The sequence below is a fragment of the Brachionichthys hirsutus genome, chromosome 11 (assembly GCF_040956055.1).
Source record: "Brachionichthys hirsutus isolate HB-005 chromosome 11, CSIRO-AGI_Bhir_v1, whole genome shotgun sequence".
Classification (NCBI taxonomy): Eukaryota; Metazoa; Chordata; class Actinopteri; order Lophiiformes; family Brachionichthyidae; genus Brachionichthys; species Brachionichthys hirsutus.
The window spans coordinates 3,218,975-3,234,529 of NC_090907.1; the positions used below are offsets into that span (position 1 = coordinate 3,218,975).

A 15,555-nucleotide genomic window follows, 5' to 3' on the forward strand; every position below is an offset into this window, starting at 1 on the left:
TTATAGTGGTGGAAAATAATTTTAATAGACTTTCATGAAAACAAAAACAAAACAAAAACAGCAAAACAATAAAAGCCTGTACATCTGACAATATCCAGTGTCTGAGACTTGTGAAGGCAAAGTGGTGCAAAATGCTGCTGCGCCACACATAAACCGGCAGAGAAACCATTGAAGGCTCAGCCCAAGGCCCCACGTCTATACAATAGGATATGGGTCATATACTTGGATATTGCACAAAAAAATCAAATGCGTATGCAGATGCTGAGGGGCACCTGATGTCAACAACAAGAAAGTAGCTTTGCATTGCAGTGTGAAGTCCCTACTGATAAACTTTGCCCACATCTGCTCATATGAAAACAAAATCCACTTACAGAGAGCGGCACGTAGTTTCACATTCATAAACAATCAAAAACGGCACGGATCATGACATTTGGCCTCTAGTTTTGGTCCACACACGTTAAAAAGCGTCAGGCGTTCCTCCGCGAGCTTATTCACCACGGTTACTAGCGCACTAGGCCGAGATGGCGCCTTAAAAAGTACGACATCCTTTTAGGCTTTAAGACAAAGCTGATGGCGACAACTCATTCTCTATTTTAAAAAATGTACACAAAGTATTCAGTTCAGTAAATGTGTCCTTCGTGAAAGCATCCCCGGGTTTAAAAATATAAACGAACAGATTACAAACGAGGGTCACGAAGGCTCAGAGGGTCTTTTCCTCTCATCGATCCTCCTCTTTCATCATCATTTCCCAAAGTTTTCTCTGTAGTCTGGCACGTAGACTGGAGAAGAAAACTCCTAAAAAAATACAATCTTCCCACCATTTGAGGCACGCTTCGAGACAGCAGGGGGGGTAAGACAGTCAACTGGGGCCTTGTGCATCGTTTCATGACACAGAGGGGGGGGTCAGACTTAGTTGTCCTTTCAATTCCTCCCATTCCACACCCATCTGCTATCTCTACCAGTTCAGGGATGCGGTCGGACAAAGTCACCCTTCCAGAGTCCGCCAGAGTCCAGAGGAGTGGAGATTCAAGTCCGCGTGACGAACCGCGGGAATTTAGTGGTCAGCTCACTCCACGGAGACACAGCTCACCTCTAGCGCGAGCAGAGTGAACGCATCACCTCCCTTTCTTTGGTTGTGTGCACCATCAGGTTTTGTGCCTGTGCAATACGTGCAACGCATCGTTTTCCCACAGAAATGTCAGAAGACCGTGGGCTTAGATTCTCGGGAGGCACCGCGTCACGCGAAGCAAGGAGGGGGTTCAGTAAGGAAGGGTGCAGACTCAACCAAACTGTTTGGCCTTGCTCTGTATGTACTGGGGCAGAATCTGCTAATGTTTGGGACGGCCCAGGGTGTCTGTCAGGCCGTTTCCGTTGCACACCTTACTCCTCTCCTTCACCTTGTCCTCTATGTGGGCTCTGTCAGCTGCTCTAGGAGCGGTTGTCTTTGGCCACATTGTGGGCCATCCAGTTGACTTTGGTCGTCCAGCTCTCTCTCAGGGCCTCGTCAAACTTCTGACGGAACTGCTTTAGCGCCTCCTCGTCCGTTTTACCCAGAGCCAGAGAGTCCTGGAGAGGTTTGTAGAGAAGGAGTTGATGGGAATGTTTTTGCAAAAAGAATATAATCATAAATATAACTAAAGAGACCGACTGAAAAAGGATTCCGAAAATCTGTTCGACTTCCGATGCATTTTAAACTCCATTTTTGTTGTTCAAGAAGTCAGGTTCCACTTTTCTATTATTTAACTCATGCTGTGGAACTGAATTATCTTTCTACTACTAGCTGTGCTGCTTTCAAAAATCTACACGCTTTGACAGTTTTATTTTAGTATACCTCCACTGCTATTAGCAAATATGTCTTTTCCTCATATTTCAAACATATTTCCTTTTTGTAGAAATGAGCTGCCAAAGCAGACGAAGCCGAGGAAACGCACAGAATAAAGCCAAAGTGTTCCTGGGAGAAGGTGCAGCATTGATATTGGCGTGCGTACACGTTTGTGTGTGTGTGTGTGTGAGAGAGAGAGAGATACCTTTAAGTACTGAATGTCTTTGACTGAGGTGAGCTCAGGCAGACCAGCAGTGAGCATGAGAGCGAACAGCGTGATGAAGAGGTTCCCGTTCTTCCTCAAGATTAGATAGGCTTCCTCACAGTACTGACGGAAACTAAAGCGCACACACACACACACACACACACACGGATCATTATTTTGAAAACAGTGTCAGAAATTTCCTTTTAAGGAAACTAAACTAAGACCAATATAATTTATTTTTAAACTAGAACATTTCATTTATTTAATTTCTTGCAGGCTGTCCGTGTATGAGAACACTGATCCCCCTCCTTCAAGCCTTCCACCAAAAACAAATTGCAGTGCCTTAGCGTCTACTGCCATCTACTGGTGGGAGAGGGCCCTGCATAGAGAAAAGAATATAAGAGAACGAACCTGTCAAATTTTTCCGTGTATCCCGTTTTGCCCTGCTGTATGACATGAATGAAATCGTGCGTGAGGATGAACGGCACGCGCTCCCTCTTGATGCCAAACTTGGACTTGAAGTTTCCCAGGATGTGACCAAAATCTATGTGGAAAAGCTGACGGGGAAGGAGACCAATCAGAGCGTGCGCATTGGAGCAGGGACAACAGAGAAGCTGGAGAAACGGCCCGTCCTACCTGTCCGGTGCTGCGGACCATGATGTTGTCACTGTGGCGGTCTCCGATGCCCAGGACGTACGTGGCTACACAGTAGCCCGCACATGAGAGCGTGAACTCCTCGATGGCTCGATCAAGGGTATCGCTGTCAACACAAAAGCGTGCACATTTAGGACACATTTAGGATTCCGTCAGCGGACTGTCCCAGCTGGAACACGTGCCGATGTCCAGCTGCAGCGACGCAGCGGTTCATTCAATGGTCCGGCAGCCTCTCACCCAGAGTTTTTCTCCTTCAGCCAGTTGAGCAACGCGTCCTTGTTGAAGGCAGCAGCCGCCGCCACGTTGCTGCTGGTGAGCTGGATGTTGGCGATCGTGTCTGCTGAGGAGACCACCTCGATCAGGCCTGTCCGGTCGCCCGTCGCTAAGCAACCGTAAGGCACAACTCTGGCACGACGTGACGAGAAAGAGAGGAAACAAGCTATAAATGCCATCAATCGGGGCATGCTAGCGAAAGACCGTCTACGGTCCAGAAGCATTCAGTGGCTCATCAAGCAAGCTGAAGTAGCAATCCGATACAGACGGCCCTCACTTCACAGCACACTGGTTTAACGACAACTCGGCGTTACGACGGGCTTTTCAAAGTTTTATAGTTCCCGTTTGTGTTCAGTGACAAGTTGTTACAACGAGCAGAATGCACTGGCTACTGTTTATGTACTGTATAAATGGTTTTCCTCCATCGTTAAGTGAAGACCAGCTGTACAATAGAATATTCTGAAGCTTCATGAAAAGCAACAAGATGTTTCAGCTAATAGTATGCTATCTACTATCTCGCAGTTTAATAAAGTGTCAACACACATCATTCCATATAAAATAGATTAAAAGTCAATCAAACATCTCTCCCACAATGTAAAAATGTTACATTTCAATGAGCCATTATCTGAGACACTGAATTGTTTCGCCCAGGAAGTCCGAGTCACATGGAAGAAATAATCAGATTTGTGTGTTGCTGTAATCATCATGAGCCTAAGATATTCAGTGATGGGTTATTTCCATTCACATCTACTCCCCATGGCTGCAATTCACTCTTACAGCCAGTACACAATATCACACCGTTCACTCTGAGCGGAGGCAAAACAGATGGGAACATTTGCTCTACAACATATGGTGGTAATATGAGTCCAATCACGTGATCATTTCTTCTTCATCCACTTTAGCTTCGTTCTTTCCACAAGATAGCAGTAAGGCCTTCATTTTGCAGGCTGCAGAATGGCATCCCCCCACGTTACGACCCTAAAGGAATCGTCTCATTAACGTGAGTCAATCTGGACGTGGGGTTGCGAGTTTACACTGGAGCACTATCCCAGCCGACTATGGGCGTACACCCAGGATAAGTCGCCAGTTTAACACAGGGTTTAGTGACCGATTCACCTGAGGTGGACGTTTTTTTGATGGCGGGAGGAAGCTGGAGAACACGAAGAGAACCCACGCAGACACAGGGAGAACATGCAAACCGTCTAAACAACCCCCTCCGCTGCTCTGCTGCAGAGTCAGACACACACACACACACACACACTGTGTGCACAAGCACTGGAAAAACTCACCTAAGGTCTAGTTTAGCCTCCTTCCATAGACGATCCATTAACCTTAAAATCTGGAGGGTCAGCATGTCTTGTCTTAGGTCTGAGGAGGAGAGAAACTAAATCTATTCCAAAAGACAATTTGATGCTTTTAAGCGACTGTGAAAGTGATTTCAATCTCTCATCAATACGGCCTTATACGGTAGCATCTATATCTCTCCGCCCCCTTCTGTGATTACTCCCTACCGTCTCCATTCTTGAAGATGATCCCCAGCGTGTCTCCCACAAGCAGCTTGTTGTTGTAAACAATCCACAGCGGCTTCATTTTAGAGTCCATGTAACGGCACTTCTCCACGCTGTCAACAAGAGAGACGACGGGGAACGAAGGAATGAAACGGCGGTAGGAAGCGGGCGGGACCTGTGATTCGACTGGCGGAGCCTTACTTGATGCCAGAGAGCAGGACATTGGGATTCAGGGGGGAGTGCAGGTCTGACAGGGTCTCCGAGTAGCCGCTCTGCCTCAAACAAGTCATCATGGCCTCTTTGGTCAACATTGCCTCCTTGGTTTTGCTGCGAGCGTTCTTGAGAGTTCCCAGTTTGATGAGCTCATTCACAGACTTGAGTTTACTCAGAGCTTCCACCTGATACAGTGAAAAGGCAGAACAGCTGCTGTCACTTGTGATGGCCTAAACATACCATAACTGCAGTCCTGACAGAAACAAGAAGACGAAGAAGACAGGGTTTGTAGAGTTCTACCTGTTTCTTTAGAACCTCAATATGAGGGATGCTGCCTCGACAGTAGGCTTCCAGCATGAGGGCAAACTGGGCCGAGACAGCGGGCATGTGGATCTCCGACCTGTAAGGGAAGCAAATCAGACGGTCCAGAAGAGAAACCTCTCTTTACTCAAAGAGTTTTCTTTCCTTTTCATGTTCATACATACCGTAGGTGCCAGAAGAGGAAGTGTCCTATCTTGCGGTTCTCCTGGGCTCGCTCTAGCAGGAAGTGGGTGAGGGCACAGTCGTAGTAGGGCTCATATCGCAACACCTGCACTAACTGCAGCAAATACTGCGACAGCTCCTCGTTACTGGTGAGATGAGAGAAAGGAAAGTGTCGAGGCTTTAGATTCTTTATCACTCTGCAGCTCCATGGAAATATGAATGTCACTGATAATAAAGTGAAACGTCACTGGATGAAGATGGAAATGTCAAAACTGGAATAATAAGAGGAAAGGGAATCGTGTGAGCCTGTTTTATTTAAAACTGTGTGTAAACATATATATATATATATATACACACACACACATATATGTTTACCTTATGACACGCAGGCAGCCCACAGCATACTCCCTGACATACTGGTCAGGGTAGTTGAAGTCCAGAAGCTCCAGAGCATCTCTGGGACACAGTTTTGGCCAGATCTGAAGCAGCGCCTGGAGCTGAAGCAGGAACAGATTCTCAGGAACATACACGCTGTGTAGAGCTCAGTAAATAAATGATAAAGTAATTAGAACCGTGACACAATTATCCTTTCTGTAAACGTATGTGTGGCGATAAGATCTACTGATCAAGTAAAACAGGTACTGTAATTGTGTCTGTGTTTCTCCAACAGTGGACGATTGTAATATTCTACAAGAAGCACGGGGCCCGATTTTACTTCATTTCAGTGCAAAGATCACACATCATGCCAGACAATGTCGGTTTCGAAGAAATATTTGTGATGATAATGCTGAGAAAAAAATCACTAATCTGTTCCTTAATGTGAGAGAAAGTTCTGTTCTCAGGGATGGATGTTTAACCATTATCTTAAAATTCTGATCGCTTGTCAAAAATAATTATCTGAGCCTGAAATTGCTATAAATATTTTTAGCATGTTTTAAAATTTGTTGAATTAAAAGAAAATTGCTTTTATAAAAGAAATGAGTAAAAATTAATACAAATGAACCAGTGACCTCTTACAGCAACGTTAAAAACGACAACACTATTTCTAATCTAATCTGTCTGCGGCCTCACCTAATTGTTTCGTGACAGGAAATGACTCTGTCCCAGAGCGATGTGCATTAAAAGTGGGCATGCTGGCTAACCTGGGCCATGTCGTCGTGTTTGCTCCACTTGACGGAGAGCAGCAGCTTGGGCAGTGACTGAGGAAAGTTCAACATGCAGTCGTAGCGGAGTGTCCAGATCAGGTCCTTCTCGTTTTCACACAGCTGGGACAGCGGGTCACGCTCCATAATCTCCTTCAGCTCTATGTGGAACTTCTTACCACCGCGGCCCTGATGCACACAATGATGTTAAAATGGTCAGTCGGGTTTCATGAGGAGGATTGTCCAGGAGGTAAAGAGCGAGAGAATGGAGGAATGTTAAAGAATGAAAATGGAGTCGTAAGGGTAACCAATGCAATGAGTGACTGTGAAGAACCACAAGATGGCAGGAGTGCATTATCGTATCCCAGCAAGCCTCAGAAACGGCAATGAATACGTTTCACCTCAAGCAACAAACCAAGGAGAAATATTGAGTTTTCACTTTTTTTAACAAGCTCAGTTCAATCTCTGGGCACGAAAGAGACAGATAAGCTTCAAACGGCTAATGACACGAATGGAGACCGAGTGATGATCTGCTGTAATCTTTGTAAAAGGGGCACAAGCTCAGAAAGACTCTGGATCTGCGTGCTGATTCAAAGAAAACTGATAAACCTGAAACATTTATGCTACATTGTAGTCGGTGCTTTTCCGTCATTTCACACACCTCGCAAGAAAAAGAGGTGCGTTGAAACATGTCCTCTACGTCACAGGATTATGTAAGTGCCTGCAAGACGCCCAGTAGTGCAAGAACATAAGGAATCTGATTAGAGTCTGAAGGGAAATGATGCAGCATGCGGATTTGTTAGTGGGCAACTTCAAACGTCAATATGCGAGTTTGTCCATGTATTTGAAATACTCTATATTTGAAATGAAAACCAATTGCTGTGCGCGTTCCTGCAGTCATTCCTAATCTCATTGTGTAGCCACCATGCAAGGACAATAAAGGTTTTCTATTCTAGTCATCTCTCACTGTGCATCAACTCACCATGGTTAAAAAGTCGCTTGCTTTTTCTGCAGCCTTTTCCAATATCTGCAAAAAAAAAAAAGAAAGAAAAGAAAGCATAAGAGAACACGCGTAATATGAAATAGCACATGAGGCAGACTGAGCATGTCCTGATCCTCTCATTCTAACAGCAATCACTAAATCACAGTAATCGCTAGGCACCTTTTGCGAAGAGCTCCAGGAGGTCACTGCAATGACAAACTCAGCCGCAGCGAAGCATTTAAAGAAACAACCGACGTCTCCTCTCATCATCGGTTCAGACGTATTTGTCAGTAAAGTGTTTCTCCAAGCGGTTAATGTATTTATCGGCACACATGATGGAGCACAGTGACCTTGTCGAAGGGAGGGAAGACGATGGCGTGTGAAGAGTACTCTGGGAAGTGGATTTGCAATGCTGTGGCGTTCTCAGTGTACGGGTTGGTCTGGATGGTCCCTATGGGGTTCAGCATCTCCTCAAGTTCATCTAGACGAGGACATGGACACACACACACACACAGAAAGCACATTACCGCATACCTGGTGAAGCTCATGTAAGCCTAGCTGAACTACGCTGGCATGCCTAAAGTAAGCAGGGCCCGTGTTTGTGTGCTTGTACCAGGAAAGGAAGACCAGCAGTGCAGGATTATGTCTCCGGTCTTCAGCTGGCCTTTGTAGTCAAACACCATGGTGTTGACCCAAGCTATGGGGTAGAGCTGGATCACACAGAGAGTGAAATACCACAGTTATTATTGGATAACAACGTAAGACGGTGGTGGGGTCACGACCACGCCGGCTCCTTACCACTTTCCCTGCTTTGCGGATGGTCTGGCACTTGTTTGCGTGAGAGTTTTTGGTGGACTTCTGCTTCTTGACCTTGTCCATGACGGCGTAGATGACGAAGCAGAGGCGGGTCATGCGTGGCAGATCACAGACGGCAAGCTCAAATTCCAGCGTGCCATCTTTCCACGTGTGGTCCGAGCGCCCGCTGGTCTCGCCACTCACCGCCGGCTTGCCCAGCAGCTCCGCTCCATGGAAGAGCCCCGCCCTCACCTGGACCTGCACACGGCGTGGCAAGCAAGGACGGCATTATTGTTTTGGTTTGACCAAGGAGGGTATATTTTAATTTGAACTTGTAGCGAGATGGAGGAAATGTTAAACTTTCACTGGAGGATTTCCTGACACATTCATCATTTTAAATTAACTCATTGAGTGCCAGCCATTTGCAGAGTGCCCCAGTTTTGGGGCATTTTTCCCAATTTTCCAAGCCCCACAGAACATTCTGATACCTTTTTCATCTTTAGCAGCAGAATACGCTTTGGGGGGATTAATTAAAAATAAACTACCTTGTGTGTTTGACGTGACTTAGAGAAATAGGATACTGTATGCTGGGCAACAACATCATAAGATCAAACTATCATTGTTTGCTTTTGTGCTTTCATGGGATTTATGGGAATGTTCCCCAACATTCTAAAACATTTCACAATCGCTTCATCTTCGAGTCAAAGTCATTATGAAACAACTTTAAACTGACAAAACAGCATCAATGTGTCACTTAAGCCTATGCCAACACCTTGGCTGTATTTGCAGTGATGCCATCAAGAACACAAATGAATGTTTTTTTTGTAGGAGACAAATCTTACCTTGGCAATCTCCTCAGCATTCACCTTGATGCCTTTCACCAGGATGATCTTAAATGGGCTAGAGATGTCCCAAACACTTGTATGTACTTGCTGCAGAGGGAAAAAGAGAGGAGACGGAGACAAAGACATGCAATGAGCGAGTGGCATTAGCATAATGAACTGTAAAAATATGGACTCCTACACACTGCTTCTCTTCTTCTTCTATGCACACACAATGTGGAAGGTCAGGGGGGTAATTCTGCTGTAAAGCCAGGTGGATTTGAGAGAATCAGCAGGAAAAACAGCATCATATGACAACTCAAGTCCATGAACACGACTAAGTAGCACACTTCCTGCTATTAGAAGCAGGTCTTTGTGCTATTTGCTTCTATAAAAGCACTACTATTCTTTCTAGACCTCCGTTTATATGGCATCTAAGTACACACGGTTCTTCTCCCCTCTTTCGGGCTTTGCTTTGACCCATTATCATTTTCCGACCACACAACAGAAGCGCATCCATTAACAGGTTCCTTTCCTGACAATAAATAACACTTTGTCTCACAGACGACCACTCTGCTACTGACAATTATCTGCATCTGCTTTTGGTGTAGACCGTAGAGCACTTAAAGGCTTGACTAAGTAAGGAGCAAATTGACAGAACTGGAAATAAATAGTCAGATTAAATTCAAATTGCCAAAACAATAAAATAATCAACAAATCACTGAAGCTATCTGTACCCTGGCTGGGAATCTTAACAGCTAAACCTCTTCATCTGAAAATAAATCTTTGTTTTCGTTGGTTCCAAGAATTGGTAAAACATCTCGTTTCTTAAATTCAGCTGATCTGTGCAAACAGAAGACTGGGTGTTCCCGCCATCGAGTCAGGAGGTGACGAAGACTTGTATTTATAGAAGTATTAATGATGATACCAAACATTCCTGCCTTCCATTAATCCTGTGCATCTCTTTAGGTGAATTAAATTTTAAAAAACAATAATGATTGATGATTTGATGACATTTAAATGTGGAGGCACACATCCAGGACCAGGAGTGATGTCATGGTGCACCTGGCAGCAGCCACACTGAGACGCAGGCTGGCGAGGAAGGGCACGGTTGCTCGGAGAGACAGGACTCTACCTCATAAAAGACAGGTGGCAGCTGCCAAGTGCATGTTTACTCAGTAAACCTCCACACCTGCCTGAGTCGGTGCAGGTGAATCAAACTGTTGAGCTTTTGCTCCTCTGGTGAAGCAACAGCAGTCAGGAAACACCGGCGGATATTAAAGGCTTCTTATCTAGGGTACACGGCAAATATTAGTGCGTATAAAACATGGAGTCTCCGTCCCGGGGATGACAAAGATCACTGCTTAAGTTATATACGGTACTACGGTGAGGATCAATAAAATGGGATCAAATCAATCCCAACTAGTGGAACGGACAAAATGTCTCGACTTCACTTCAGCCTCTGAAAACTCAAAGCCTTTAGTTGATACATGGCTGTTTGTCATACGCCTTAGGATGTTCCACTGAAAACAACAGCAGTTTGTTACCAGACACAGGCACATGTTACTGGACTAACCGTGGGCCCCCTCCTCTTGGGAGGCAGTGGCAAAGGCGGGTTGGATGACTTGCGGGTGACCACGGCTCCGATGGTGGAGGTTTCCTTGTCAAACATGGCATTGATGGTGCAGATGTGGACCAGCGTGAGGTGTGGAGGCTCCTTTGCTTGCATGCATGTGCGGATGTACTGAAAACAAGACCGGAGAGGAAATCTGCTAAAAAAAATATGCAAGTTTAAGTCCTTCCCATCACAAAATTGTCAAACCCCTCCTTTACAGTTTATGGTTTTTCAAAAGCATAGCTGCTTTAAAAATGAACGACAAATCTAACGCAATACTTTTAGGACTAGACTAGATGAACATGTCTAAACAAGTGACATTTACAGCTTGTTAGAAAACTAAATTTGCAAGCAGGGGGGGGGGGGGGGGGCACATAGACTACGCCATCCTAGTTCTAATATTCTGGGAAAACCTGTAGTGAATTTGAGCTCCCGATACATAATGTAACACATTTAGCTGCTGAGGCTGCACAACTCTGCTAAAATGGAGTGCTTGCTCGACACAACTATCTTTGTGTTGTTGGACTCATAACACTAAGCTGAGGTTAACCTGTCAGTATCATGTTGTTTACAAAGATACCTGATTATGGAAAGTATTTCCTGCATGCTTTACCTGCTTTGACACAGAACTACACTTCCTAAAGAAGGCGGAAGTCCAGCTGTTTTTTATTCTTTGACTTCCTTGTGTCAAGTTCATTATTTCTTTCTATTCCTCCATCAGCACCAGATACCTATACTCATACTTTTAATACTCTTTACATTCTAAGTTTTGATAATTGTGCAAAATGTTCAGAGATTTTATTTCTTCTAAAAAACGAATCAAACACAAAGCTTTAATGACTGTAGAACAAAGGGAATGATGGAACTAATGTACCCACTTTTTAATATGCTATTTACTTTGAATTAATGATATGCATACAAGTGTCAGGATGTCAAGTTACAGAACTATTATTGATTTCTGCACCAGCAGGGTTCATTTCAGGTCATCGTAAAGACAGCCTCCGGGATTCTATTGTCACAGAAGTGCGGAACTAGTCTCTTACAATGCTGCAGCTATTTACCGTCTATAAATATCTAGCGTCTGTGTAATTTATAGGGTGTTTCTGCAGCGGCCATGACTGACAGACGTGCTGCGAGTTGCCACTGACCTTGTACTCAATTAGTGGGTAGTCTCCACAGAGGAAGTCCAGACAATGGCTGACCCTCAGTACATACTGAGCCTTCCATGCCTCCTCCGCAGGCCTGTGGGTGGTGAGGCCCTTCTTCGCAGCAAGCTCCATCAGCTCGGTGGGGGTGCAGTATGATTGCACCTTCAGACTGACCGGATCCTGCAAGACAAAAGAGAAAAAAGAGAGAGACACGGATCGATTCAAGCTCAAATTTACCCAGTGAGATAATAATATACAGATAAAGGACGTCACAAATGCTGAGGAGAGAAATATGAGAATGCACTGAGTGTGCACAGAGCAGCTGGAAGCCGCCAGTGTGTACATATACACTGCACAAAAGGTCAAATAGAACCCCCAATTGCTGCGTAGCTCAGTATTTGCTTCCCAACCACACCATGCAAGTTTCAAGTGTCAATTTTTATAGGTTAGAGGCTGTCTGTCTCTTGGAATGGCTGCTAGAAGTAATTAATACATTCACTTTTAATCTGTCTTATTCATAAACAAGAAGTCTTGGTCTCCACTGACTCGACCATTCCTCAGTGGTTTTCATCACCAAATGTCAGAATCTCACCTGAACCTGCTCGAAGTGGATATTGACTTCCAGGTCGGGGGTCCGGTCACTGAGACCATTGGTGATGGATGCTTCTGCCGTGGGCTCCAGCTGTGGGGAGAAGCAGGCCTGCAGCCACTCTGTGCATGTCATCATCTGGACTTTCAGCATCCTGTCTTCACTTAAACGGAACATTTTACTGCGGAAGTCCTTCACCTCCTGGTCATTTATGGCATCGAGTTCATGGAGACCTAGCGGCGGCAAGGAAGAGGCAACACAATATTCATATCAGGCAAATATACTTAACTATTTATGTTTTTCAAAAATATATTTCTAATAAATAATGAATGAAAAGAAGAATAGGGTAAACCGCCACTGGGCTAAACTAATAGCTCGTACTGCATTTGTCTCTCACCCTAAAGTACTAGAAAAAGGTCTCAGAGGAAGGTGCTTCCCGTTTTTTGAACTTTATGAACTATGAATGAGTTTTGCCAATTATGAATCTGTATAAATTGGAGTAAGAGGTTAAACCTTGGATTAAAACCCTGAGCTTGATGCCAGGCCCATGCTGCTAGCAGCACAGACTGTGCAAACACAAACAGCAGTCTTTGAAGGGAAATCACGCCATCCAAATATTCACAACAGCAACACTCACACAAAAAAACCAATGATCAGTCCAGTCTGCTGATTGAACTTTAGATTTATTGCTCCTCTTACCAACTTTAAGTATTTAAAGTTGGTACTTTTTCTTTATTGGCAAAGTCAGACGACGACAGTAAATGAATAAATCAGAGAGGAAGTAAGGCTTGTGAGACTTTGCGTAACAATCTTACCCTTGCCGATGAGCACGCCGATTTTGGAGTCCAGGAGGCGCTCAGCTCGGCCACAGTTGCGCGTCACAAGCCTGAGGACCGGCAGGAATGGACGAACGTCACATAACCTGCGAGTTTCGTCCTCAAGCTCTTCGTGCACGGCTGCCTGGTTGACACATTCAAACATGTGGCTCTCCATGTCGCCCAGGGCGGGAAACAAAGGGAACGATTGAGCCTGCTTCCATAAGAGCTGGGAAAGATGAAAAGAAATGAATGGGGTTTCAGAGACATGCTGATTTCCAGCAACAGGCTGTGTTAAATCGGATTCAGCAATGCTTCACACTTCACACTTCACATTTTATTTGGGGGGGGGGGGGCAATAATCATTTGATGTATTCGGTATATAAATAACTTCAGCAGTAAAATGTTTGTGAAAGTCTTTGTTTCATGACCAAGAATGATTCATGACATGACACGGCTCCCGGGGTTTGCTGATCAGGACGTGAGTAACATGTCCGTCAGCCAATCGTGGCATGGTTCATGTCCCTATGCTGATCGCAGCCCACAGCATGATCACAAGGTTGGCGTCGAGTTGTTTGTGATGTTCTGAGATTGTTGTCCTCCCGAGAAACATGATGTTTTCCAGTACACACTTGTGACTTGAAGGTTGGTCGCCTCTATCATCTCTTAAGGGCAGCGCAAAAATGCAGAGGCTTGTGATGTTCTTAGAAAAGAACAAACCAGGAAACCAACTTCAGGGAAAGCTTGTTATGCTGTATTGAGGATACAGGCCAACAAGCCGTCTCAACCAGTTACAAACGGAAATGATGAAACCAAAACTATTTTCGTTTATCTGCACTGATCTTAGGTAATATGAATGGAGCGCTTCCATTCCCATCCTAGTTTTTCCTGAATTCTTACGAAGTGATAATGAGTTTGGCACAAAGCTGCGTGGAAAGACTGCCAACGAATATTCAACTCTTTGAGGAATGGCCCTCTCCTGGTCTTCTCTGGCTCTTGTTTCAGTCTACTTTGCCAGAGCTTTCCAGGTGTGTCTTGTTCATGCCCCCCCCCCTCACGGAATGGAGTTATCTCATGCATGGCATATCTTGTGCATTAACATCTACCCGTCAGAAACAGAAACCTTTAACTTGATGAACCGCAAACAAGAGCGACAACAGCATATGTGTAACGCCAAGAGGATCCAGTCTGGGGATAACATGTTGAGAATGCGTCAATGCAAGTCTTTTTTTTATGTTGAGAAAAATGTAAAGGAACACAAAGATTGTACACTTAATGATACAATCACATGACAAAATATGTCTGTTAAACCTCTTCATGTTTAATTGATTCGACCCAGAGAAATACCTCATATGATGAAGCAATGGGGGAAAAGTGTACAACGACAAATATAACACAACACACATGCATTAAGGTGTACCGGTAATTTTTGCAAGGTTGCTGTATTTAGCTGCTGTGAAACGTACGTGTCAATACCCGAGTCGCCGTGAAGTGATCGTTGCCCCGACTCAACACTTAAAGCCTCATTCAAACACCTCAAACGCCGCATGATAAACAAAGTCATTGCAGACCTGCCGTCAGTAACGTCTGACCTCCAAAGACTTGCTGTAGTCGTGCATGATGTCATGAGCTATTTTGCATGATGAAAGCAAGAGCTACTCGCAAACACGAAAAACCCAGCAGGCCGCAGCAGACGGCCCTGTGGAGACAAGCATTAGATAATGACTACCCAACCAGCTGAGTGTTTGTAAGAATATGTATGGGATGTATATCGCCTTCCCCAGAAATATCCCACAAGTACTTCATCTAAACCCTCGACGATAACTGGTCGGTGATTTAACGATAATCTACTAATGATCTGTTTGGACATCAGGGTTGAAACGTCAGCTCAGCAGCAACATGACTTGCATTAAAGTTCTCTTCCGTCACGCCCAGTGTCACCCACCAGTTTGATGTGCTGAATGGTGGCCTCCCGTGGAACGTCCATCTGGATGTAGATACCAGTGGGCAGCAAAAAATCCACAGTGATCTGGTCCAGAGCGTGGCCGGCCAGGGCCGGGTGGGCCACCCATATGTCCAGGTCCGTCATGGCAGGAGGCATGGCAAGGGCCACCACGCACCACCTCAACCATAAGGCCCTGGAGGAGGACAAAAACACACGTTAGACAAACCTCCTTTGTAAGAAACAAATTTAACTGGTTAATCTATAAGACCAATCACGTTTTAAGGCCTAACAACGTATTGCCTACAACTCAAAGTAGTGAATGCAAGACTTTTGTCAGGACCCAGTGCAACCCTGTTTAAAGGCTACTAAAATAACTTCAAAACTAAAAAAATAGCAAAGGGCTAATTATGTTAATGGTTTATTCATGCTATTATTACGTGATGCATTTAGATTAAAGGCAAACAGGTTTCAAGCTCATGTGGTCATGAATGACAACCTTTGCCTGGACAGTCCAGGGCAATATTCCAGAAAGCAACTACCGGTAG

At 44.8% G+C, this 15,555-nt stretch overlaps 1 protein-coding gene across 1 annotated transcript; it reads right to left on the reverse strand.

Moving 5' to 3' along the window:
• Positions 1-15,166, reverse strand: pik3cb (phosphatidylinositol-4,5-bisphosphate 3-kinase, catalytic subunit beta). The gene is made up of 22 exons (XM_068745086.1): positions 15,011-15,166; positions 13,066-13,294; positions 12,254-12,483; positions 11,662-11,841; positions 10,475-10,642; positions 8,920-9,009; positions 8,081-8,335; positions 7,896-7,992; positions 7,633-7,763; positions 7,283-7,327; positions 6,301-6,489; positions 5,534-5,655; positions 5,161-5,304; positions 4,976-5,075; positions 4,664-4,860; positions 4,466-4,575; positions 4,244-4,322; positions 2,919-3,086; positions 2,664-2,787; positions 2,439-2,584; positions 2,028-2,160; positions 1-1,566 (listed from the first exon to the last, which is right to left on the reverse strand). Exons 1-22 carry the CDS (start codon positions 15,164-15,166, stop codon positions 1,429-1,431), a joined length of 3,231 nt encoding a protein of 1,076 aa, XP_068601187.1. The 3' UTR covers positions 1-1,428.
• Between the last annotated feature and the right edge of the window lie 389 nt (positions 15,167-15,555).

What these genes read in the sequence shown, in the direction of transcription:
- pik3cb (XM_068745086.1), bottom strand. Translation starts at nt 15,166, where the DNA reads ATGCCTCCTGCCATGACGGACCTGGACATATGGGTGGCCCACCCGGCC. An exon ending in CAAGCGACTTTTTAACCATG is followed by an intron (nt 6,490 to 7,282) that starts GTGAGTTGATGC and finishes TGTGTGCATCAG; the next exon opens with GGCCGCGGTGGTAAGAAGTT. An exon ending in GGCTGCCTGCGTGTCATAAG is followed by an intron (nt 5,305 to 5,533) that starts GTAAACATATAT and finishes TCATCTCACCAG; the next exon opens with TAACGAGGAGCTGTCGCAGT.